The sequence below is a fragment of the Xenopus laevis genome, chromosome 5S (genome assembly GCF_017654675.1).
Source record: "Xenopus laevis strain J_2021 chromosome 5S, Xenopus_laevis_v10.1, whole genome shotgun sequence".
In the NCBI taxonomy this organism is placed as follows: domain Eukaryota; kingdom Metazoa; phylum Chordata; class Amphibia; order Anura; family Pipidae; genus Xenopus; species Xenopus laevis.
Genome location: NC_054380.1, coordinates 102,945,412 through 102,971,943, shown reverse-complemented (window position 1 = coordinate 102,971,943; position 26,532 = coordinate 102,945,412). Strand labels below are relative to the sequence as shown.

General features: G+C 37.1%; 1 protein-coding gene across 6 annotated transcripts in view; it reads left to right on the top strand.

The window, feature by feature from the left end:
• The window catches only part of rsrc1.S (arginine/serine-rich coiled-coil 1 S homeolog), a 162,409-nt gene that overhangs the window by 80,308 nt on the left and 55,569 nt on the right, over positions 1-26,532 (top strand). For all 6 annotated transcript variants that reach the window (NM_001094310.1, XM_018264500.2, XM_041564042.1 and 3 more), the window contains 1 exon segment: positions 2,209-2,260. In NM_001094310.1, coding sequence (NP_001087779.1) covers positions 2,209-2,260 — 52 coding nt within the window.

Below are 26,532 nucleotides of genomic sequence, written 5' to 3'. Positions count from 1 at the left end.
CAAAAAAAATATTGGTGGCTAGAGTTCCCACATGTTAATAAAAAATAAAAAGATATTGGTGGTCAGGGCCCCCCATAAAAAACATTTGTGGCCAGGGCCCCCCCCCATTAAAAAATATTGGTGGCTAGGACCCCACATGAGAAAAAAAAATTGTTGGCCAGGGCCCCCTCCCCCACATTATGAGAAAATTGGTGCCAGGGCCCCTTAAACGTCCATGCCTTCCCGAAGTCAGCAGCTGTCAGAAAGATGGGGGCCGGCTAATCAAGTAAGTGTGGCGTGGCCGGGCCCCCCTTACCCTCGGGCCCCCTACAACTCTCCCCCCTGATGGCTGCCCTGCTTAGTGTACTTGAAATGCCAGTGTGAACCTGGAGCAAACAGTCCTCAACCAGACCCAATAAATAGCCATTGTCTTTGGCATCTTACAGCAGTCCTTCTACCATTTGCACATTTACATCACTATCTATATACAGGAGGGGCAATACACAGGTGTTCCTTGCACCTTCTTCAGAACATGCAAGCTGGGAGTATCAGCTGATGCAAGACCCAAGGGGGCCCTGAATTAACCATCTGTTTTTGCTGGTTGCAAGTGCAAGGCTCCCTTGTGCCTTAAATTGCTGTACTTGCTGATTGAGAATTAAAGAAGCAGAATGAACAATGAATATTGAAGCAAACTGTAAGCTTATAGGTTTATAAGGTGTACTTAAAGGATTCTATGATGGAAAACAAGTTTTTTTATTTCAAATCACATCAGTTAATAGTGCTGCTGCAGCAGAAATATTGATTGAAATTTAGGCTAGACTGTTTCCCAGATGCCATCAGTCATGTGACTTGTGCTCTGATAAACCTCAGTAACTCTTTACTGCTACACTGCAAGTTGGAGTGATATCTCCCGCTTCCCTTTCTCCCAAGCAACCTAACAGTACAATGGGAAAGTACCAGGATAAACACATCCCCTGGCACCTGCATTGCTAGCACCCAGGAGTAAAAATCCATGTCCCACTGCAACTCTTCCAGTTACGTTGAGAAGGAGATACAATAACTTATCTGAAAGCAGTTCCATTGTGAAATGCTGGTTCTTTCGGGAAGCCCAGGATCAGGCACAATGACCTGAGATTGATGCCAACTCACCAATATTACAGCTAAAAAATACATTTGTTGGTTTAGGAATAATAATTTTGAAATAAAAAATAAACCATAAAAATCATGACAGAATCCATTTAACTTAACTCTCAAACATTATTTGCTTGTATATTGTTGTATAAAATGAATGATCGACTAATTCCGACAATCATTTATGAATCAATAATAGTTTTATGATGCAGAAAGTGCAGAAATTATAATGTGTGCGTAAAATGTTTTTGTTGTATGTTTTTTTTTTTTTTACAACCACAGCAACAATGAAAATGTTGGCTTGTTTTCACCCTTTAACATTCATGCACCTAATTCCTATTGGACAGAAAATTGTAAAAGCTCCCTGCGGCAAAATCTGTTTTCACCCTTTGATAAATATAGCCCCTTAATTGACATTGCTATATACTTTCTATTTCCATTCTAAGACTTTCCCATTTATTCTATTGACAGATGTGTAGATACTAGGGATGCACCGATTCCACTTTTTTGCATTCGGCCAAACCCCCGAATCCTTCGTGAAAGATTAGGCCGAATACCGAACTGAATCCAAACCCTAATTTGCATATTCAAATCATCTAGGGGAGGGAAAAATAGTGCTAAAATGTTTACTTCCATGTTTTGTGGGACGAAAAGTCACATGATTTTAAGGATTTGGTTCGGCCAGACTCAAGGATTCAGCCGAATCCTGCTGAAAATGGCTGAATCCTGGCCGAATACCGAACCGAATCCTGGATTTGGTGCATTGCTAGTATATACCACCGATGGAACGTTGCTACCTCCGCTCAGGATCACATTATTACTGAGAGAGGCGTGCAACAATTTACATTACTCAAAAGTGGATGTTTCCTAACAATTAGATTGAAAAATGAGCAGCCTGGGATCGCTTAGATGGGAAATGGAGAACATGTGCATTCATATGTGGATATAAATGGATATTGCATAAGAATTAGAAGGAATAAATTCTTGTAAGGCTTTTCTGGCCTATCACAGTGCTGTGTTCCTTTTGTGTTCTGAAAAAGTTTTCCTTTGATTAAAACCATAATGTATGGTAAATATGCTTTCTGTCTTTGTTTTTAGCCTCCCGCTGAACAGGCCAAAGCAAGGCTGCAGATGGTTCTTCAAGCTGCTGGTGAGTAATGGTAGATAAAGGTTTACTTTTGTGAGCCTGAAATAATTACCGTACAGGAAACTCCTCTGTGTAACTCTCGTTACTCGGCTGCATTGTACTTTGGCACTACTGTAAAGTCTATTTGTATCATTATTTTAAAGAGGAAAGAAACTGATTTGAAAGAAGAATGATAACAAAAATGTTTGCATTCTGTTTGCCTTACTAATTATGAGATTCCGCTGGCAAAAATGTTCCTTTGACAAATATAGATGTGATGTGAAATCCTGAAACCAAATAACTGTAATTAAATTAAAAAAAACAAAAAAAAACAGTGTTAGAGGGAGTAAGTTACCTTAGGTTAGATAAGAGCTAGGGGGCAGTCAGCTTTCATTATTTCAGTTTATAGGGCGTCCATTGTTGAAAATAACACTATACATAAGTGATGTCATCTCTATCCTATATATGTACAGGTATGGGATCCATTATCTGGAAAGATCTGGAATGTGGGATTGGTATTTTCTATTTAAGCTAACAGGTCAAGTTTGGTCCTGCTAAAGATTAAACTAAACATCTGAAGGCTGGGACTGCACAGGGAGAGACTGAAAAAATAAGTCAAAAGATGTGCATTTGACGCGTGTTTGATAATTAGAGGAACATATAAATATTAGGGCAAATGTCGCAAAAAATAAGTATTAAAAAAATTCTAGCACTCAGTAGGGTGTTTGCTCCTGCGTGTGCTCATCTATACTTGTACAGTTGCCCAGTGTGCCAGTTGGGCCTTCTTTGCAGAATAGGAGACAAGCTGCAGCACAATCTGATGCAAGGTGCATTAAGCAGGCAATTAGGTTGTCTTTGCTGCTTATGCCTATAGGTCAGGGGTGCCCAAAAAGTAGATTGGGATCTACCAGTAGACCCTTAACTGATGATCAGGATCTCAAGAGACTTGTCTAAATCACACTCCTGTTTTATGCTTTTCATTCCGATATTTATTATGTTCAATTTAAATAAGAAAAATCAATATAATATTGAAATAATATTTTCCAACATCACTAAGGGGCAGATTTATCAAGGGTCGAATTTCAAAGTAAAAAAATACTTCGAAATTCGACCATCGAATTGAAATACTTCGAATATCGTAGTCGAAGTATTTTTCACCGAATGTGGCCATCGAACGATCGAAGTAAAATCATTTGATCGTACGATTAAATTGTTGGCATCGAACGATTCTAACTATTTTAGTGTACGATCGAACGATTTTACTTCGATGTGTGAAGACTTGGTCTAATGGTCTAGAATGTCACCATAGGCTAACATAATACTTCGGCAGGTTTAATTTGGCGAAGTATTGAAGTCAAAGTTTTTTAAAGAGACAGTACTTCGATTATCGAATGGTTGAATATTCGAACGATTTTTACTTCAAATTGAAGTCGGAGTAAATTCGAAGTCGTAGTATCCTATTCGATGGTCGAAGTATCCAAAAAAATTACTTTGAATTTCGAATTTTTTTTACTTCGAAAATTCCCTCGAATTCAATTCGACCCTTGATAAATCTGCCCCTAAAAGTAGACCCTGCATTAGTAAAGTATGGGCGCTCCTGCTATAGGTGTTCCTTTTAGCACCAGTGCAATTACATGCAAACAGGTTTGTTGGCCATGTACACACTGGCACACACTGGCACACACTGGCACACACTGGCACACATACCTCAACACCACTGCAACTTACATCTGAATTATTGAAGTTGCTGAGCTTTTAGTTTATTCCCACAATTAGTAAATACATCCTATTCCCTTCTTTTTCAAAGCTGTAAGTGTGGAGTATAAAACGATGGAATTATAGCGTTTGAGGGGTGGTTACATTTTTGTGTCTGAGAAGATGTCTTTCTGTAAAAATTTTATTAAGGTGATGAGGGGGAACAAGACTTTGATCAAAATTTTGGCATAGCAAACAAGGAAAGTTGTAGAATCCATTATCCAGAAAACCGCTATCCACAAAGCTCCAAATTATGGGAAGGCCATCTCCCATAGACTCAATTTTAATCAAACCAGTTTCCTTTTTTTTTCCACTAATAATAAAACAGTACATTGTACTTGATCCCAACAAATATATAATTGATATAACAATCTTATTAGGTTTATTTAATATTTAAATAGTGTTCAAGTATGGTGGTGCAAATCACGATAAGAACCCTCATCTGGAAAAATCCCAGGTCCCGAGCATTCTGTGTAACAGGTCCCATGCCTGTAATAATAATAATAACTTTGTGCTCCAGTAGCAACTCATTTGTAATTTCAACTTTGTTGGAACTGCACAACTCCTTTGCTTGATGAGTGAAACGCACATGTCCAACAGGAATCATATAGATGAATAGTATATATGAAAACTCGTACACTTTGGTCTTGGGACATACAGTATAAATAGTGGTCTCTTGTTGTGATCACCCTAAAATATGGATAGCAGGAATACTGAGCGGATCTGATACGTACATTTATTCCACCCATATCCAAGAGACACAAAAGTATCCATGAGATTGCAGACCTGCTTCTGTCATATTTTATTCTTGGTTTATTTTCATTTTACTTTAAAAATATTAGTATATACAGTAGAATAAACAACCAATTTTCTTATTTTCTTTTGTCTTCCAAAGAGATGCTGTGTATTGATACTGCTTGCAAATATTCACATCTTTTTCAATAAAGATTCTAAACAGGCATATATTTCATAGCTTCAAATATATGCATTATTCTCCATATCCTTAATATGCTTTTGAAGCGAATAATTATAAAGTAGATGTGACAGTTCAGTCCTCAAAAAGAACAATTTGTTTATTCGGCTCACAGTTGTCACCCCTCATTTTTTAAATTTTAACACCTCTATATTTGTTACAGATACAATGCGATATTTATCATTTTAGCTCTAGTCTTAAGTGTATTTTGAGAGACATTTAAAAATCTTTTGACATGCCAAACTTGCAATTTGAAGTTAAATCTTTCAAACTTAAATATCTTTAAATAATAACTTTTTAGTTTGTTTGGTGTAAAATGTATAACTAATGTATAATTAAAGATGACTTAATGTTAATAAAAGAGGCACGAGATTACATGTTTATGTTTTTTGTTAATCGTCGTGTATAGGCCATATAAACGCTGTGCCGTGTTACAGCCCTGGAAACTCCATAACCGCTATTTGGTGCAGAGGCATTTTTGTGAATGTAACACAAAGGTGGTCATACGTGGGTAGATTGAAGCTGCCGGTTCGGGACCTTTAGACCGATTCATCATCTTATATGCCTTTTTATGGGGCCGTCTGACGGACCCAACCAACCTATATTTGGCCAAAAATCTGCCAGATATCAAATGGCCAGGTTTGATTTTCCCGACGGATTGAGGACTGCATCGGCTAGTTGAAGATCTTGTTTTTATGTTCTTCCTTCAAATCTTGATCTGGCTTCCTACAATTGAAGATCTCCTTAAAGAGACAGTATACCGTCATTCTTTATTTTCTCAATGTGTTTACATAATGATCATAAAGCTGAATAAATAGATATATTTCTATTTTATAATTATTTTTTAAACAAAGGATTATGTTAATATTCTACCACCTCAGCCTGCAGTTGTTTAACTGCAGGCCGGTCACTTAATCTTATTACAAGAAACCACGAGGGGTTGTGGCCTCCCTGTCAAGGGGTCATGATTACCAAACAGTACTATACCGGGAACAACTCCATGAGTTTTATTATAACCTGCACAGAGAGATGCACTTTAACTGTGAATGGGGGGAAATAGGCAATTTAAGAAGAATATATTTCGCTCTTGCTTCATTTTGGATGACTTTACATATTCTCTAATAATACTAAAGAATATTAAGACAGCACCTGATGCTAACTCCGAATAAACACGCGTTGATATTCCTATTTTAATGTTAACAGTAACACCAAAAAATTAAAGTGTTTTAAAGTAATGAAAATATCATGTAGTGTTGCCCTGCACTGGTAAAACTGATGTGTTTGCTTCAGAAACACTACTATAGTTCATATAAACAAGCTGCTGAGTAGCAATTGCGGAAATTGAAAAAAGGCTATATGGCACAGGGTAAATAATGGATAACAGACAACATTATGTTCTACAGAGCTTATCTGTTAACTGCTGTGTAAATTGAGCCTTTTCTCCTGTGAATAGCTGCCCCCATTGCTACACAGCAGCTTATTTATATAAACAATAGTAGAGTTTCTGAAGCAAACACAGCAGTTTTACCAGTGCAGGGCAACACTGCTTTATATTTTTATTACTTTAAAACAATTAAATTTTTTGGTGTTACTGGTCCTTTAAGAAACTCTTAGTCTTGGTGCGCAACATTACATTAGGGGGCAGATTTATCAAGGGTCGAAGTGAATTCGAGGAAGCTTTCGAAGTGAAAAAATGTGAAATTCAAAGTAATTTTTTGGATACTTCGACAATCGAATAGGATACAACGACTTCGAATTTACTTCGATTCGAAGTAAAAATCGTTTGAATATTCGAATATTCGAAAATCGAAGTACTGTCTCTTTAAAAAAAAACTTTAATACTTCGACAAATTAAACCTGCCGAAGTGCTTTGTTAGCCTATGGGGACCTTCTACAACCATTTAATAAGTCTTTACACATCGAAGTAAAATCGTTCGATCTATAATATATATATATATATATATATATATATATATATATATATATATATATATATATATATATATATATATATATATATATATATATATATATATATATATATATATATATATATATATATATATATATATATATATAATTTTTTTTTTTTTTCTTTTTTTTTTAAAATAATTTATATTTATATATTTTAAAACCGTTTTAGGGTGCCAACATATGAGATAAAAAGTATATTTTTGGAAATGTATGAGCTGTATATAATGTTAATTGTAGCCTTAAAAACGACAATGGAAGATAAATTGACTTTGCCACAAAGGTCACTGAGAGTGAAATGACTATTTACCAACAATTGCTCTGGCAAGGAAAGTATTAATGCAATCCAACAGATTTTTATGAGCTCCAATATGCTCTTTCTTTGTGCAAGTAAAACATAGATGAGCATTCTACCTTTGCTTTTATTTCTATTCCTTTTTTTGTAGCTGCACATTTTTATTTGGTAAAACTATATTTGTTGTCCCACCTTCCCTGGTGGGTCATCATGGAATTTCAATTTCTATAGACATGCTAAATAAGCTGTTATGAGATTTAAGCAAAATGTAACTGGTGTTGTCACACGGCTTGCGGTCTGCAGACTGACACTTAAGTGCATATGACTGAACATGGCTTAAAGGGAGATACACACTAGAGCTTAATTTATTAACAGACTTCCCAACTGATGCCGCTTTGCTTAAGGCTCGCTAATAATTTCATAAAAGAGCACCCTTCTCGATTTAGCCTACCATTGTCACAGCAACTTCCTGTGCTTGAGCAGATGTTAAGAAAGCCATAGCTGAATGCTAATTTTCAGGGGGTAGAACATTTTAAGCCCATGTGAAGTAGGGTGGTTTCCTTGCCATTCTTACAATGCAGGGTCTCAGGGGAGAATTTTCAGCTAAACCTCTTTATTTTGGTCACTCTATATGGACTCTCTTAAGTCAGTATAAAGCAGATCATCTCCAGAATAAATCTCCTCAGCTTTTGTTATTGGGCTCTGTAGACCTGTAATTAGGCCTCCTGGCAGGCCTCGCAGGCCAGCTAATGGTCATATGGAGTTTCTGGGAAACAGACTGGCTTTGTTTAAATCCTTGCTAGGCATGGGTTTATGGTTCACTTCCTACCAGGACCAAGCTTTATCCTTGTGCCCCACGGGCTGACAGGGAGCAGGTTCCCTTGACCATGGGCAGCTCCGTTTGCTTCTCAAAATCTACTCGGCTAATCCCTAGTGTAATCAGAGGATTTAGCAGAGCTTCTGTTACTTGCCAATCCACTTGGGTGTCTGCGAAACAGTTTGTGAGACTTCATTATAACTGCAGAATGGCTGCATGTGAACTGGCGAGGCACTGCATTGCTTCTTAAGAATCGGAGCCATTAAACACATTGGTCTTATCTTATTTACATAATTAGTGTAGCAAACATGGAAGTCATAACAAGTACAAATCTGCCCATGTTCTATCAACTTCTTTCAATAACTTAAAAGACGGATAATAATAATTAATTTTTTTCACAATGGAATGTTAGACCAATTTATTATTATATCTGTATATTTCAAGTACCTGTTATAATATCAGTTTTATTATGGTTATTAAGAATTATTTTTGTTGTTGACGTGCTTTTTATGTTCTCTCTAATATAGGAAGGAAAAACTGTGCACTAATAGCATTAATGTCAGAAGTGAATAAGTGGGTTTTAAGGAAATTAGCTTTATTTCAGCTGGATAACCGCAAGTTATTATCATTCATTCAGCTCACTAATAAGTGAAGGCTAGGTTCTGCATGATGTAGAATCAAAATGGCTTGTGACAGATGTGCCTGCAAGGACCACATACGTAGACCCTCTGATTTTAGTCTGCTGGAACTAATAGGATCATTGGTTTACTTTCTAGCTTGGTATTTTTTATCTAAGGACGGCTCAGTTAAGTAGGCTATTTTTGTCTCCAGATATGCAAAATCACCAATAGGCAGCTGGTACTGGATATGGAAAATGTGAAAAGAGAAATCAGACATTACTGCCTTTGTGTATTTGTTTGTTAATTGGAGTTTATTGCAAATGTAGAATGATCAAATTTAAGTACCTGGTTATTATTGATATGATAATGTCTTTGCTAAAATGAAATAATTGCTTATATGTTTGTTACTGTTGCCTATAGTAGTTCCATCATTATAAACACTGACAAGATACAGTAACCTAGAGCAAAAGCTCTCCAACCTAAAATACTATACATATAAGGCCTTACATACAGTAACTATAGTAGTATAGCTTTGGTAAGTCAATATGTCAGTAGCAATAAATGTATGGAATAAAAAGAAATGCTAGACAAATGTACCCACTTTTTTTTGGGGGGGGGAGCTATGTCAGTACAGAATAGTGTTTATCTATGAGCTTATGAGAGTAAATCAGAAAACTGGTGATGATGTATCGAATACAAGGAGTAGTGTCTCCTTTAGGTAAAAGTTACAACTAAAGCAAGGAAACAATGGATTCCATTCGAACTGCATTCACATGGTTGATCATCTTTGCAAGTTAATATGGCTTTCTGTATATTTTTACAAATCCTTTTGCTTTCCTTTTAAAATACAGAAATCATTTTTAGCTGCTCAGTAATCTTTTCTCATAGCAGTACTGATATTTCTGCCTTTGAGATGCGGAATTATCCTCTGCTTATTCTGTATTTGGTAATTGCTAAAGCTCTAATGGTAATCATTTTCCATGCTCTTATATTGGTATTTATAAACAAGAATGCAAGCTGATCTACTGAGCATTTTAACCTCAGCCATAAAACTCTAATATTTGTTTATTAATGGGAATATTTATCATTGTCTTATTAAATACTGAGCAATAACGGTGCTTTTTTTTTTCAGCTAGTTGCATTTGCCCATGTTTTCTTTGTTGGGCCAAATGAATGAAATTATAATAAACAATCTCAAAGTCATTTGTAATCATTGGCTGATTAATGGAGTTTAGTTTCATGACCATTATTCATTCACTAGCACCTGATATCTTTTCCATAAACAAATTATGTTTGGCCAAATTGTGAAATTAAATGAAGCATTTGATGAGTTTATGATTGACCCTTCCAACTTGGTGGCCATTAGTCAATGTCGCTGCCGAGCTTAAGAGCTTGACAAATGTGCTGTCTGCGGAAGCGTGTGGATTTATTACGATTTCTGATTAATGCATACAGTTAGGCAAACTAGATTGTAATAATTTTTTGATTCTCATCCTAGCAGTCAAGGAAGAATTTCATCTCCGATGCGATGCATTTGTGTCTCCATAGATTTAAGGATGATTATGAAATGCTGACTGGATACATTATCTGATGTGCTCAAGCACTTCACAAAAAGCCTACTTTGTTTAGAACCAAATTGTTGTTCTACCATTTAACTTCGTTTTGCCTGTTATTCACCTCCAGTAAATACTGAAAACAGCACTTTAAAGGAACATTATCATTCTGTATTCTGTAAATCTTAGGTTACATCCACTATGGTGTTACTTACAATTTACAGGAAAATCGCAGGCTATTAATGGGCCTTTACGCATGCCTACTGCCAAAAAGATATTTTAGCTTCTTTTTCAATTAATGGGAATATACTCTTATCCTATTTAGATATGATGCATCTTGTATTGGTTTCAAGTACATAGGAAGTGTTTAAGTATCAGGGCACACGGGCACACGGTTTGCACACAATGTTCCCTCACTAGCAGGTGTCAGAAGTCATAAATCGATTGTTCCTGTTCAGGGCTGTAGAGGTGGTTCCCAAATTGTGGAGCTAACACCCAAGGGGGGTTGAAACCAGTGGAAGAGGTGTGGGGCAGTCCATCAGGATGACAATTGAAGCTGAATGCTTATATGGAAATAGGACTTGGCTTAAGCCAATTAGCCGTGAAATGCTGTGTCCCCAGGCCTTTTATACAGCTTGCAGCCATATATGAGAGTCCCACCATTCAAGTTTTTTTTGCTAGCTGTCATCAAGACTTGTGTTGTTCATCACATAATTCTGATAAAAAGGAGCCAATCATAGTGAGCTTTCTGAGTGCATTACAAGTGATGTTGTGTGAAATGGCCTACTAACACTTGCCTACTTTTGGGACCAGCAGCTTAACATTACTAAAGCTTTGCATGTCAGAAACAACTTCTAGCAATATGAGAAAGGGCCTTACTCTGACTCAATCGTCTATCCACGAGACAATAATAAAGTTTATGTTTTCATTTTCAAAAATCATAAGATACAAACCACACTGTCATCAAAATAATCCTTTGAATCTTTGTATGAATGAAGGATTTACATATTTATGCTGGCTCATATTCCTGCTTATCTCAAGTAAATGGTGCTACAGTAGTACAACCCCACTCCAGAAAGGCAAAATAGGAATCAGTGTTGGACTGTGGGAAGGATGTTATACACCTAATTTTTATGAAACGAAAACATTTTCCAAATGTTTCCCAAAACTGTTTTAAAATTTTGCATTCATTTGAAATCCGTATCACTTTGAGATATGTTTTGTGTTGCAATTAAAATAAACAGAATGCTGCTTATTGTTGCTTGTTCTGTGCATAACACTCATATGGAATCATTAGTGATGAAACTAAACTGATTACAACGCCCGGATCCACTGTGCAAACACATTTAATCTTAATAAAAGACCAGCTTTAAGCATCAAACTTTGGAAGTGTGTGATCAAGTGAAATGTGACAACTTTGACCAGGTCCGGACTGAGAATTAAAATAGGCCCTGGCATTTCGGGTACACAAAGGCCCAAACAGCCCCCACCAGCCCACTAAATACTGACTTTCTATGGCACCTTATAGCAGCCCTTCTGGCATTTGCCGGGCCTGACGTTGACTTTAAAAGGCACAAACTGCTAAGCCATTCTCAGCCCAGTAATGTGAACGAGACTCATTGGTTTTCTGTTGCCCCATTTCACTCAGCAAACATTCTGTAATGTGTATCCCAGATGTTACTGAAAGAAGTAAAGCCAAAAGTGTTATTAATTGTCTGCATTAGCTAATAATGTCCTGCTTGACATGGAGATGAGGAGTGGCTGCTTAGTAGACAGTACAGCCGCTGTCAGTCTCTGATAGGATCCTGCAATAGTTTAAAACAGGAATAGCTGAATGCCAAATGTCAATTGAGAGTTACAAAGTATTACGGCTTGCCTTCAAACATCCGTGGCTTCCTAATAAGGCATTAGTTGAGATGTAATTAGCTGATGATATTTCATTCTAGAAAGTAGAGGCAGTCTTTGCAATCAGGTTTAAGTTAGGAAATAGTTCTGTTTTGGCTTCTTGGGGGTGAATATTTTTGTAGGACAACTCATGATAACATGCCAGTGATGGAGTTAGTAGCTTATGTCAAGGGAATACTGCAGTACAAACAATGGCTTTCAGCTGTGCAACTTCATGTAAGTACTCCGTGTGGTTTAGGCAATGATTTAGAAAGAAAATTAGTGGGAAGAAAGAAAGGGAATGAATGATCAAGAACGAGGCATTGCTTATTACAAAAAAAAATCCAAAGCATCTGCTCACATTTGTATGTTCCTAACCAGTATACAACCTTTATCCGTGTGACTGTGATCCCAGAACCAACACAGTTTCTTTATTGCACCATGTCATTGTGATTCACAGTGACATAGGTGGAGTAAAGAAACAGTTACGGAGTGCTGGTCCTCAAACCTTGCTTATTCCCTGAGAGATATTGGCTCTGCACCTGAACTGTAAATAGTTTTAAACATGCTTCTTATATACATACAGTTCCCTAGTTTTATGAAATTGCAAAGTTTTGCATCTCTGTGATTACTATGATCTGGTGTTAAAATTGGTGTGACTAATCATACTGCTAAGTAAACTTTTATTTACCTGTTGTACCATTTTCACAATTACTAGTGTGATGGAACCCTTATAGTAAAACCCTAACAAATAATACAGGCATGGGATCCATTATCTGGAAACCCATTATCCAGAAAGCTTGGAATTATGGGAAGGCCATCTCTCCTAGACTTCATTTTAATCAAATAATGCAAGTTTGTAAAAAGTATTTTTTTTCTCTAATTTTAAAACAGTAGCTTGTACTTGATCCCAACTAAGATATAATTAATCCTTATTGGAGGCAGACAATCTTATTGGCTTTATTTAATGTTTAGGTGATTTTTTAGTCGACCTAAGGCTGGGGCCACACGGCGCGATTTTGCCGCGATTCTGCGCTTTGCGAGTTGCGAGTCGCTGCGGTTTTTAAGCCGAAATAGCTTTGTTAACTTTGGCGCTGGCGTCAATGCAAATCGCGGCGAAATCGCTGCGCTAATTCACACGCGGCGATTCTTTTTCTACTGTCGCCCGGAAACGCCCAGCGAGGCAACTTCGGGCAACAATAGAAAACGAATCGCCGCGTGTGAATTAGCGCAGCGATTTCGCCGCGATTTGCATTGACGCCAGCGCCAAAGTTAACAAAGCTATTTCGGCTTAAAAACCGCAGCGACTCGCAACTCGCCCAGCGCAGAATCGCGGCAAAATCGCGCCGTGTGGCCCTAGCCTAAAGGAGAACTAAATCCCCCTCCAACAAAAGCCCCCCCAAACTTGCAGGCATTGCCCCCTCTCCCTCCCTGTGATGTGCATGAGTTTAAAAAAAAAAAAATCTGACCCTAAAATACAGAGAAGCGCAGTGGAGCTCCTGGACACCATCTTCCAGCTCTTCATATTGTCTTAAGAGTCTCTTCGCCGACATGAAGCCTAAGGGAGCATATGCAGTTGGGCCAAGTCAGGAATTGACTTCAACTGCGCATGCGCAAATCAGCGTTGAGACCAGGAGACAATACGAAGAGCCTGAAGATGTCGACCGGGAGCTCCACTGCACTTATCTGCATTTAAAGTTTAAATCATGCACATCACAGGGAGGGGGAAATTCCTGAAAGTTTAGGGGGGCTTTTGGTAGGAGGGTTTAGTTTCCTTTACGGTATGGAGATTCAAGTGAATGAAACCCCTTATCTGGAAAACCCCAGGTCTAGAGCATTCTGGATAACAGATCCTATACCTGTACCAAATGCTTAATTAGACTGAGAGCAGTGAAAGAGAAGGACATAGCTGACAAATTAGTTGTACAATTATTTAGTTAGTCAAAGTGAATTTTCAACGTTAAAAACTTTGAATTTCTAATAATTTTTTGGGTACTTCGACCATCGAATAGGCCTAAATTCGACTTCAATTCGAAGTAATAAAGTTCAGCTTCGAAAATCAAAGTACTGTCTCTTTAAAAAAGTTTGACTTCGACACTTCGCCATCTTAAACCTGCCGAATTGCTATTTTAGCCTATGGGGACCTCCTAGAACCCATAGCCAACATTTGGCTAAGTCTTTAGAAGTCAAAGGGAAAGCGTTCGATCGATGAAATAGTTTGAATCATTCGATTCGAAGGATTTAGTCGAACGATGGACCAATTTTAATTCGACCGAAAATGGCCAAATTCCAAAAAAAAACAAAAGTCTAAGTAGTCCAATTCGATGGTCGAATGTCGAAGTATTTTCCACTTCGAAATTCGACCCTTGATAAATCTGCCCCAAAATGTTAAAGTATATATTTGAAATAGTTAATATTAATTTATTTAACCAGTAGCATGTTAATGCCGTAATTACTGTCATTTTGTTTTTTAAATCATATTTTAAAAGAGATTTGGGAGGTGAAAGGAATTTTATTCTAATTAAATTATATTGTTCTGCAAGGAAAAACGCAATGACGGGGTTGTCTTTTCAGGACACCCCCTAGATCAGGGATCCTCAACCTTTTGTTTTACCTGTGAGCCACATTCAAATGTAAAAAAGGTTGGAAAACAACACAAGCATACAAAAAGTTCCTTGGGGTGCCAAATACAGACTATTGTTAGCTTCTATATGGATTGGCAGCCTAAAGGAGACTCTGGGGTATATTTATCAAAGAGTGAAGTTAGAGATGGCCACAGTCCTCTCTCCATTCATTTCAATGGGATTTTTAAAAGAGTATCAATGGGTGAAAGTTCATCCTTTGATAAATACACCTTTCAAAATCCCATAGAAATGAAATGAGAGTGGCTGAGTTTCACTAGCAGACTGTGGCCATCTCTAACTTCAATCTTTGATAAATATATACCCCTCTGGCAGAACACATGATTCTTATGCAACTAAACTTGTTTTCAAGGCAAGAATTCAAAAATAAGCTTCCAATTTGAGGCTACTGGGAGCAACATCAATGGGTCCAGAGACAGACCAGGCTGGCTGGCCACCCTAGGCAGACCAGACAGCCAGATCACCCCCATCTCGCAGTAGCGGCATTCGGGTGCATTTGCACTGCCCTAAAGGTAGACATTTGTATTTGCTGCAGTCCACAGTTGATGGTATTATAGATCTGTTCTTTGGAGCCCACAGTCCCAGGTTGTACCATTTAAGAGATTTCTTCTATCAAGCATTAAAAACAGGAAGGCCAACTAACTACAAGATTATGAATTTCTGAATCATTTTAGTTTTGGATGCCTTAACTGAACTCATACAGATTCATGGCAGTCCACTATGTTGTAGTTAATTTGGTGGGCTAAACCGTAAAGCAAACTATTAAGAGGGTTAATATGGGTGTTAATATACTTGGAATAAAAATAGTCTCTGTTATTAGGACTTTTCAGCTTTGACAGCACCATGTTAATGGTATCTGCATAACCTGTTTAACATCTTGCTTGTCTGACAGTGCTGTACGAGATCTATATTGCTGCTTGCCTTTGGCAAGCCAAACCTCAATTTGTAAGTATAATAAGTATTTACTATTTAGATAGCTGACAATAAGATATCCGTGAATGACAGTTTCCTGTGAAAATGTAGCCTGATCCAATTACATTTTTAATGGACTGCAAAAGCTTGCAATCACATTTAATGGTCCTTCATCTACACTTTAATGATAGGCTTGCTAGTTAACAGTCATCCTGGATTTAGGAATATAATTGCAGCCACCACCTCAGTAATCCGTTGGTTAGACAGAAAGTGCAGCAAATTGTAATTTTTGCATCATAGTTTTCATAGAATACAGTTTGCAGGATGGAGGCTGCAGATTATTAACTGAGAACCTCTAACGTTGACCCGACTGCCTTAGGGTAACTCAAAATATATTTAAAGGAGAAGTTCCGCTATAGATGCACATCATTTTTCAATTGTCTTCATTTTTTATCTTCATTATTAATGCTCTCTAGTTGTCAGGGTCTCTGACCAGGTAACAAGAGAGCTGCAGAACTAGAAATAAAACCTACATAATTTAAAAATGACAATATATAATTCTGCTGTCTGTGCCTAAATTAAAACTTCATTTTCATGTAAGCTATCCCTTTTATGGTAAATAAAAAAAATCAATAAAAAAAAATCCTTGATCTGTACATTGTGTTTGGTTTGGGTTTATGGGTTTGTCTGCTCTTTGCATTACACAATATGCTTATTTAAGCAATGCATTTAACAGATTAATTAGATGAATGCCTTCCTCAATTAGCTACCTGTTCATTTTTCTGAAAGTCATTTGCCAATTTGTTTGTTGTGGGTTTTTTTTTTAATTGTATGTGAATCTATCCCAGCAACAGCAGCTGCTTCCGAGCCACAGGTACATCATCATTGGCTCCATCTTTGCACTGAATCTCTGGTATTAGAAACGTGCACCCAAGCAATGTGCCAGAATTCATTTTGCATGACTTATTTTTGTTAAAGGCAGCCTGGAAATGGATTCTGAAACCTGTGTGTAAAATACTTGTAATTCTGAGCTCTTAGAAGTAAAATTGTCATGAGCATCCATACAATAGGTACAGTATTTACAACAGAATAGTGTAGCAGATTGAGGCTTTTTGGGAGCTTCAATCCCTTGGTAAATTAGCCAGCAGGCTGACCTTTTCATGGACTATTCAATAACAGGTTGAAATGGTTTGGCCATCAGCAGTGAGGGCCACTACTGGGAATAGCGTTAGCAAAGTGACAGAACACGGAGGGCATTTGGCACTACACACGCAGATCTGTTCATTCTAATAAAGCAAATTATTTGAAGCATTTGCTACAGGTGTTTTAGGAATTATAATAAATCTGCTTTCTGAAAAACAGAGTTGTTCGTAAGATTAGTTTATTAGGAAAAGAAGCATGAATATAACCATATCAAGGAGCTAGCTATTTATACAGGTTTGAGATTTATTAACTGAAAACAAATTAAAGGTTCTAAATAAAGTATTACCATTTTCCATAGTGTTCTTTTTGAACAGATCTTTGTTTTTGTTTTTTAACATTTTTTTTTTGATTATAAGTCAGTTCCTTGTAGCTGACATAACAAAGGTTTTAAGGATTCAGATTCGGTTCTAACAGGCACTTACATAGTAACATAATAATTTAGGTTGAAAAAAAGACACGTCCATGAAGTTCAACTTTTTTAGTCTATATGTAACCTGCCTAACTACTAGTTGATCCAGAGGGAGGCAAAAAGAAACATTTGAAGCCTCTTCAATTTGCCTCAGAGGAGGAAAAATTCTTCCTGACTCCAAGATGACAATCGGACTAGTCCCTGGATAAACTTGGACTATGAGCTATTTCCCATAACCCTGTATTCCCTCACTTGCTAAAAAGCCATCCAACCCCTTCTTAAAGCTATCTAATGTATCAGCCTGTACAACTGATTCAGGGAGAGAATTCCACATCTTCACAGATCTCACTGTAAAAAACCCCTCCCGAATATATAGATGGAACCTTTTTTCTCTAATCGGAATGGGTGACCTTGCATCAGCTGAAAAGACCTACTGGTAAATAAATCATTAGGGAGATTATTATATGATCCCCTTATATATTTATACAGAGTTTCATATCACGCCTTAAGCGCCTCTTCTCCAGCGTGAACATCCCCAATTTGGCCAGTCTTTCCTCATAGCTAAGATTTTCAATACCTTTAACCAGCTTAGTTGCCCTTCTCTGCACCCTCTCTAATACAATAATGTCCTGTTTGAGTGATGGAGACCAAAACTGTACAGCATATTCTAGATGGGGCCTTACAAGTGCTCTATACAGTGGAAGAATGACCCCCTCCTCGCGTGACTCTATGCCCCTTTTAATACAGCTCAAGACCTTATTTGCCCTTGATGCTGCTGACTGGCATTGCTTGCTACAGCCAAGTATTTCATCTACAAGGACTCCAAGGTCCTTTTCCATAATGGATTGGCCTAGTGCAGTCCCATTAAGGGTATAAGTGGCTTGGATATTCTTACATCCCAGGTGCATGACTTTACATTTATCAACATTGAATCTCATTTGCCACTTAGCTGCCCAGATTGCCAGTTTGTCAAGATCCTGTTGCAAGGATGCCACATCCTGGATGGAATTAATTGGGCTGGATAGTTTTGTGTCATCTGCAAACACTGATACATTACTTACAATACCCTCCCCAGAGTCATTGTGTATATATAATACAAACATTGTAGTTGTAAATAGTTATAAACATTTCCGTGGATATGGCAGGATCAGTTACAAATGCACTGAATGTAAAGTTTTTGGTAGTAAGTTTTTCAGAGACCCCTTCTGGTATGAGCAGTGGTCTTAGACCTCTAAATATTATTCTGGTGGAGTTCCCTCCTCCCACTTTTTTAACTTTCAGCATCAGACCTAAGAGATGAGCCCGAGGATACTTCTCCATTCCCTACTATTAATCCATCATCTTGGTTTATACGGTTTCTCCCCAAACAGCCAAAATAGGAGCATTCTATGTAACTGATCAGACATATTAGCTCTCCTTGTTTAGAACATGCCCAATACTTTGTTTTCCCCGTTCCATGAAACCAGACAAGTGATAGAAATGTTGATAGCTGTCAGCAAGAAAACATTTTAGAGAAAACCGATGTGTGATTGAATCTCTTTGGACTGCCCTCTGACCTTCTCAGTGTTTCTCTGGGCTTTTAATACTTTTTTAGTGGGAATTTTTACAGATCAATGAAATTCTGTTGATGATATTATATTTAATTAGATTAATCAAAAAAAGCATGCTTAGAGCATGACACCTGCTAGGGAGAACTTCAAACAGGCATTAAACTGCATGCGCTGATATAGGCTCCTTTGCCTGGCCATGAAAACGAATCTTGTGAGAGTCCCAAATGGGGCAGCTAAGCAGGTCTTTACATTGACTTGACTTTGATGCAGTTTGGGGGGTGGTTTAATTTCCCATAATGCCCTTGATCAATGATTTCCTTTCAGCAGCGAAGTAATTAAGGGGATTAAGCCGGTGTATTCTGTGTTGTCTAGAAATATATTATGCTGGAGATTTAGAGAAGATCGATAGAAGCAAGAGAGCCAGCGTTCAGAATAGAACAGTAGGAGATTGTTGAAAGACCAAGACGTGAGTGAAACATGGCTCTAGGTAAAGTACAGTAGATGTGTACCTGGGAATTTCTTCTGACCTTTCAATGCTGGACTTTCTTTAACCACAAGCATTTCACAACCTTTTATTGTCTTACAACAAGTATTGTCCGACTGCTTTGTGCCTCTTGGTTTATTCCCTGAAGGAAAACATACATAACTACTCAAATTATTCACTCAAAGAAATCTATTTTCTTAACCATCTGCAAGGGATTTGTATTGTCTAAGCAGGAGTGTGTGTGTGTATATGTATGTATGTGTGTATATATATATATATATATATATATATATATATATATATATCTAGCACAAGTAAGATCCGCACTCACAGGATTTAGGAAAATTAAAGAAATTTTATTACAAAAAGTCTAACGTTTCGGCCTCCTCCGAGGCCTTTTTCAAAGTAACAAATACATAACCACAAATGCTTTAAATACCCAGATTTGGCGGAAGAAATTTGGCCAGTTGAATATGACGTATCCACCTCATCATTAAAGTATGACCAGAATTAGGTAATCATTATCACATAAAGGTTATGCCAAAAAACAAATTACATATCCAATATAACAATACACATTATCAAATACATATTAAAAATAGGTTAAATACCTTGTTTTTAACCTATTTTTAATATGTATTTGAACGAATAAAGTTCTTTCTACTATAATGTCTAAACCTGCTGACTTGCCGTGATTGCTTTCTCTAATGGAATTATATATATATCATGAATTTGCTCACAACTTAGCCTTCAGTTACATATTTATGCCTAGTTGCTAATAAACCACTTGCTATATAAATCTCCATATAAATAAAGAAGCTCACTTACATAAATAAGAGTTATTGACCAGACAAACTGTTCAGCTGCTTCCACAAGCTAAAACTCTTTAATTTCATTTAAACTCTGTGTTCTACAAATATATGGACTGACCCCAGGCTCTGTTAAACCTGCTTATACAAGAGTGTCTACATTAGTCTCTTTTTGACTATATACATATATATATATATATATATATATATATATATATATATATATATATATATATGTATGTATGTATATGTATGTATGTATATGTATGTATATATATATGTATATATATGTATATATATGTATATATGTATGTATATATGTATGTATATATGTATGTATATATGTATATATATATATATGTATATATATATGTATATATATGTATATATATATATATATGTATATATATAAATACACAATTCTTGACCAATTCTTATTTTACAGAATAACAGACCTACCTACCTAGTACTGAAACTCAGAATTAAGAATTTTTTTTCATGAAAATATAACTTTTCATTCTTCATGCTTTAATATTGCACCTATTGCAGCAATAACTGAATACTATTAATACTAATTTAATTTACTTTCAACCATTCTTACAGGCAATTTTCCAGGTTATTCAGATGGTGCTTGTGTACCACTGTTTTCAAACCGTACAAAGCACTTCCAGTTGTTTGGAGATCCTGGCCATTTACTTGGCCTTAGACCTTTTTTGTTCTTAAACTACTGCAGTGCTATGCCGTGTGTTTGGGATCATTAGTCTTCCAAAAGACATTTTGCCCAACCATCAGTTGCTTGCCTAAACCATATTTTCTTGCAGAATTCCCCTGCTTTTTTTCACCAGCCTTTTATCCTTCTGTTTTTCAGTCCTAGATGCTGCGTAGTACAGGTATGGGATCCGTTATCCAGAAATCCTTAATTCAGAAAGCTCCAAATTACAGAACGGCCATCTCCCATAGATGCCATTTTATAAAAATAATCCAAATTTTAAAAAACTATTTCCTTTTTCTCTATAGTAATAAAACAGTAGCTTGTACTTGATCCAAACTAAGATGCTATTAATTCTTATGGAAGCAAAACCAGCCTATTGGGTTTATTTAATGTTTATATGATTTTCAAGTAGACTTAAGGTATGAAGATCCAAATTACAGAAAGATCTTTTATCTGGAAAACCCCAGGTCCTGAGCATTCTGGATAACAGGTCCTATACCTGTTCTAGTTTAATGTGATCTAATTGTACTTTACTATTCAGCTCTTACAGGCCAGACGAGCAAGGCTATCCCACCAAAAAGGGCGCAAAAATTTGTTAGCAGTGAGCTCTTTCGTTAGCGAATTGTCCCCTACGCCTGTTAGTAAATTGGCAATGTCTCTGCGGATTGGATTTCTGGCGAATTTTCTCTACAGAATTTTATTAATTCTGTAACATGTCAGTAGATTACAGTGTTTGCTACCTTGTCCTTCTGAACTATCCCAGCTTCTCTCTTGTTTTAGAGCTGCACCAGAACTTTAGTAAGCAGAGAAATCATAATTTGACTTGTTTTCTAACAGAATCAAAATAAAATATTGTCCAATTTCTGAATACACTTGTCCATTAATTACTTGGCTTGAAAGTTGCAGTGCCGTGACCTGTGTGCTATTCGCTTGTGCTCCCCAGCAGACTGCAATGAGTCCTTTAACCAGAATGCTTTCCTTTCATGGCTCTCCCAAGAATAATGTTGGCAGAAGACTGACAGGAGTCATTTTCATATCATTTAAATTTGTTTGAACGCAGAATGGTGTAGATTTATTCCATCTGACACATCCAGACTGACAACTCACTATTACACAGGCTTTGGTCCTGTAATGGCAGTAAGTCTTTCCCTTTTTCTTTGTGCTTTTTGTAGTTCAGCGTTAGATCTGTTTATCAGCTTTGTTTTAGTCTGACATGGTTTTTAAAGATGCTGTGTTTCATGTTGAAAGTAGACATGCAGGCACAAAACCAACGTAAAGATACAGCGAGTAGTCATTTATGGGTTAGATTGGTCCCATTACTGTACTCTTGTGTATTTATATGTTGCACATAAAGGGCAATATTGATCATTAAATAAAAGGGAACTTACAAAAATGAAATACTTTTTGCCATCATTTATTCAATTTTTTTAACTGAAAATGAGATGTTAGATTTTCTGGAAGATATTGAGTCGGTTTTATTCACAATAATGGGGAGCAGGTTGATAATTATTTTTTATATCACACACACCTATATTTGTATGTGTGGATAACTTTATTTGTAAAGTGCTGTAAGGAGCTGCAGCGCTGTACAGTGCATTGTACAATATATATATATATATATATAAAAGTATACACAGAGAAGACAAATCATATAATAAATATATACAGAATCATCTCAGGACAAAATAAGTGCTATGTGGTAAGAGACATAGTGGGAAGGAGGTTCCTGCCCCGTAGAGCTTACAGTCTAAGTATATTCATCAACAAGTCTTAAGAATATTATCCAAACAGAGAAAAAAATAAATTGATTTGTGGAAGTTTTTTTTGCTATTGTACAAGTCTTTCATCACTACTTACTACTTAGAAATCTGTTTCGTATCTGTTTTATAGTGTTTCTAGTGAGCTGCTAAGTTGGCTGACAGGACATATGAGGAGTGATTTGCATGTCTTCAATCTCATTTCCTAAAGGGAAAGGGATCCACTCTCTCATCTCTGATTTGGTATTGCAATTGTGTGTGTGTGTGTATATGTATATATATATATATATATATATATATATATATATATATATATATATATATATAAAATTAACGAATTAAGTCCGCACACGTTCTTCCCTCCTTGATATGGGTGCTGTGCTTAAATTGGAATGTGTAAAAGATTTTGGGATAAAGCATGTACTCCAAAATGATTAATTATTTATTAGATAAAAAAACATCAACGTTTTGGTTCCTGGTCTAGAACCTTTGTCAAGGTGCAAAACCAAAGTGGTTTTATATATATATTTACAAAGATGAAGCCGCACTCGCAGGTCTTATGAAGACTAAATTATATTTATTTGGCACAACTATTGTTGTTGTGACAAATAAATTGGATTTCCTCTTCATAAGAGGTTATGGCCACACCGGCCTGAATCCCAGTCTTCAGATAAACGCAGGCCAAAAATGAGATCCTACACTTTGTTCAGCCTGCACCTGCATCTGGAGCCACTGCCTCAGCATGTTGTACATTAGCTGCAATGGTGTTCTATAGAGCTGCTTTTTAACCTGTGCCATTTAGCTCTATTTCAACTTCAAGTTTCTTTGTCTACACTATGTTAGTGTTTCTGAAGCAAGCACACCTGTTTTACCAGAGCAACATAATCTAGAGTATTTGTATAATTCTCTTAATTAAAGTGCTTGGCATCTGATGGTGTGTTCATGCTACAGAGCAGTGATCCCCAGCCAGTGGCTCATGAGTAACATGTTACTCCCAACCTCTTGGATGTTGCTCCCAGTGACCTCAAAACAGGAGCTTATTTTTGAATTCCTGCTCTGGAGGCAAGTTTTGGTTGTATAAAAGTCAGGTGTCCTGCTAAACAGAGTCTCCTTTAGACTGCCAGTCCACATAGGAGCTACCAAATAGCCAATCACAGCAGTTATTTGGCACCTAAGGAACATACTTTTGTTCTTTGGTTGCTCCCCAACTTTTTACATTTTAATGTGGCTCATATTTAAAATGGTTGGGGACCCCTGCTATAGAGTGTGTGGAAAGTACAGGGCTCAAAGGGTTAACTTTTACAGATTAATTTTTACAAATGTACATCTTAAAAAGTATGCAAATGTTTAAAGAGTATTGGTATAAGCAAGTATAGTATATTTATAATCACAGACTTCATTTCAGAAGCAGGTCTGCTCTGCTATAAATCTGCGTGTCACTTTAAGTTTTCTCCCTTAGCTCTATGCCCAGGGGATGAAGTCTTTATTTTGCTTAGGTTTTGTGCTTTTCCTTTGCAGTGGAGTAAGGCTGGAATCTTAGAACTTCCATTTATAAACCTAACTGACCATTACTCTTATGGCCGGATAAGCACCAAATACCTACTACACAAAAACACATACAGAAACTACAATTTTGTGATGGTCTGTGTGCTGCCTCAGAGATCACCTGACCAGAAATACTTCAGCTCTAACTGTAACAGGAAGAAGTGTGGAAGCAAAAGACAGAACTCTGTCTGTTAATTGGCTCATGTGACCTAACAAGTATGGTTTGTTTGGTATGTTTGTGTGCACCGTGAATCGTACGATCCCAGAGGGCAACCCTTCTTTTTTAAAATGGCAATTTTCTATTTATGATTACCCAATGGCACATACTACTAAAAAGTCTATTATTATGAAAATGGTTTATTTACATGATGCAGGGTTTTACATATGAGCTGTTTTATGCAAAATATTTTTACAGACAGCAACATTGTTTGGGAGGTATAGTTTTCCTTTAACCATTCTGCAGTATTTTCCCCCAGTACATTTGCATGACATTAAGCAGACACAGAAGTCTAGTGATTTATAGTGACCAAATGAGCAGCATTATGAACATTTTGCACTTCAAAATCAGCACAGTGGTGCAATGGAGTCGCAGTGCTGGAGTCTGAGGGTTCAATTCCAACCAGGGTCACATCTGCGAAGAGGTTGTCTGTACTCCTTGTGCTTGTTTGGGTTCCTCCAACATTCCTAACATACATACAGACAGGTTATTTAGATCATTATGGTGTAATTAACATTTCCAATTCAAATGTGTTTTCTGTCTCCTTCTTTTCTTTTACCTTTTAGATTAGCTCTAATGACCACAAAATGCTCTGGGTGTCCATTCTACCTGTTTAGCATGTAATGTTTTGCTGGGGAAATCTATTGAGTCTTCTGCAGCTCATTATCCCCAATAAGAGAAAGACACTGTAATCTAATACGGCATTGAAGTGAAATATGTCATCTCATTTACTGGCCTTTTGAGAGACATGTCAAGTACATAATAAAGGGAACTAATTATTGAATTGTTTAGTGGAACGAAGCAAAATCACTTCCATTACTTCCAATTTACACCGGTCATTTAAAAAAGTTTTATTTTCAATTTCATGGTTTTCCCATTTGTTTACCATTTAAATGATGGTGCTACTTATATTACAGAACATATTTTCCTACATTTTTTGTTGGGGGTTACATATTAAAATCTTATTTCCAAGAGCTTTTTGCCTTTACTTTTGTGTGATTTTCATTCTTTTTTTTTTTTCATCCTGTGTTCGGAAATATTCAGCACATCGCAGCTGTTCATGAATAATGTCCATTTAAAGCGTCTGGCAGAGAATGCTGGTGCGTTGGCGAGATGAATTAAATGTTTGGGGGATGTGACAGGCAGCACGCTGCTTTGTGATCATTCCAAAGTTCTAATAATCTCCCTCACCTTCTCTGCCTGCCACTGATGAAAGAGAATAGGTGATTGCACCTCTGGCTATGTTCTTCGCCTAATGACTCCTCCAAAGGCAGATTTATGAAGAAAAAATTAACTTTGAATGAGGATTGAATTGGCCCTGACAGTCTGATAGACTGTGACACAGATTCTATGGCAAAACAGACGCAGCCCTAATTGATTATCAATATTTTAAGCAAAGTGATGAAAATAAGCATTAAGTGATGAGAAAGGCAGTCTTAATACAGTAGGCAGTAACCAGGAGGCAGGGAGTCTGCAGGGATGTCGCTCCTGATTGCTCGTACTGAGCTGTCAGGGGGTTTTCTTCTTACAACATTGTCCCCATTCAGTTGCCTTTTTTTCTATAGAGATCTATGTCTGGAATTTTAATAAATTAAGGTGGCCATACACGGAGAGATCTGGTCGTTTGGCAATGTCGCCAAACGAGCGAATCTCTCCCCGATATGCCCACCTCAAGGTGGGCAATATCAGGCTGATCCGATCGTGGACCCTAGGGTGGTTGGATTGCGGGACGGCATCAACGAATAGATGCGGCCACGATCTGACAGGATTTTTAATCCCATCCGATCGATATCTGGCCGACTTTCAGACAGATATCAATCGGGGAAGCCCGTCGGAGGGCCCCATACTCGGGCCAATAAGCTGTCAACTCAGTCTGTCTGCAGATTTTATCGGCCCATGTATGGCCACCTTTAGTCAGTGAAATTACGTTGCACTTGTTCAAGAGATGTTTTCTAAAGATTTCACTTATTTAGGCAAAAAGGGTTGCTTGTTTTCAGATACAGGAATAATGTCAATACTGTCCTAATGTTCTGGAAATAATATAGTGAATAAAGTACCCCCTATTGTAAACTTATAAGTCACAGAGGAGTTCCATGACCATATAAAAGCATGAGGCCGAAGGCTGAGTGCTTTTATACAGGTCATGGAACTCCGAGGTTACTTCTAAAGGTGGCCATAGACACACACA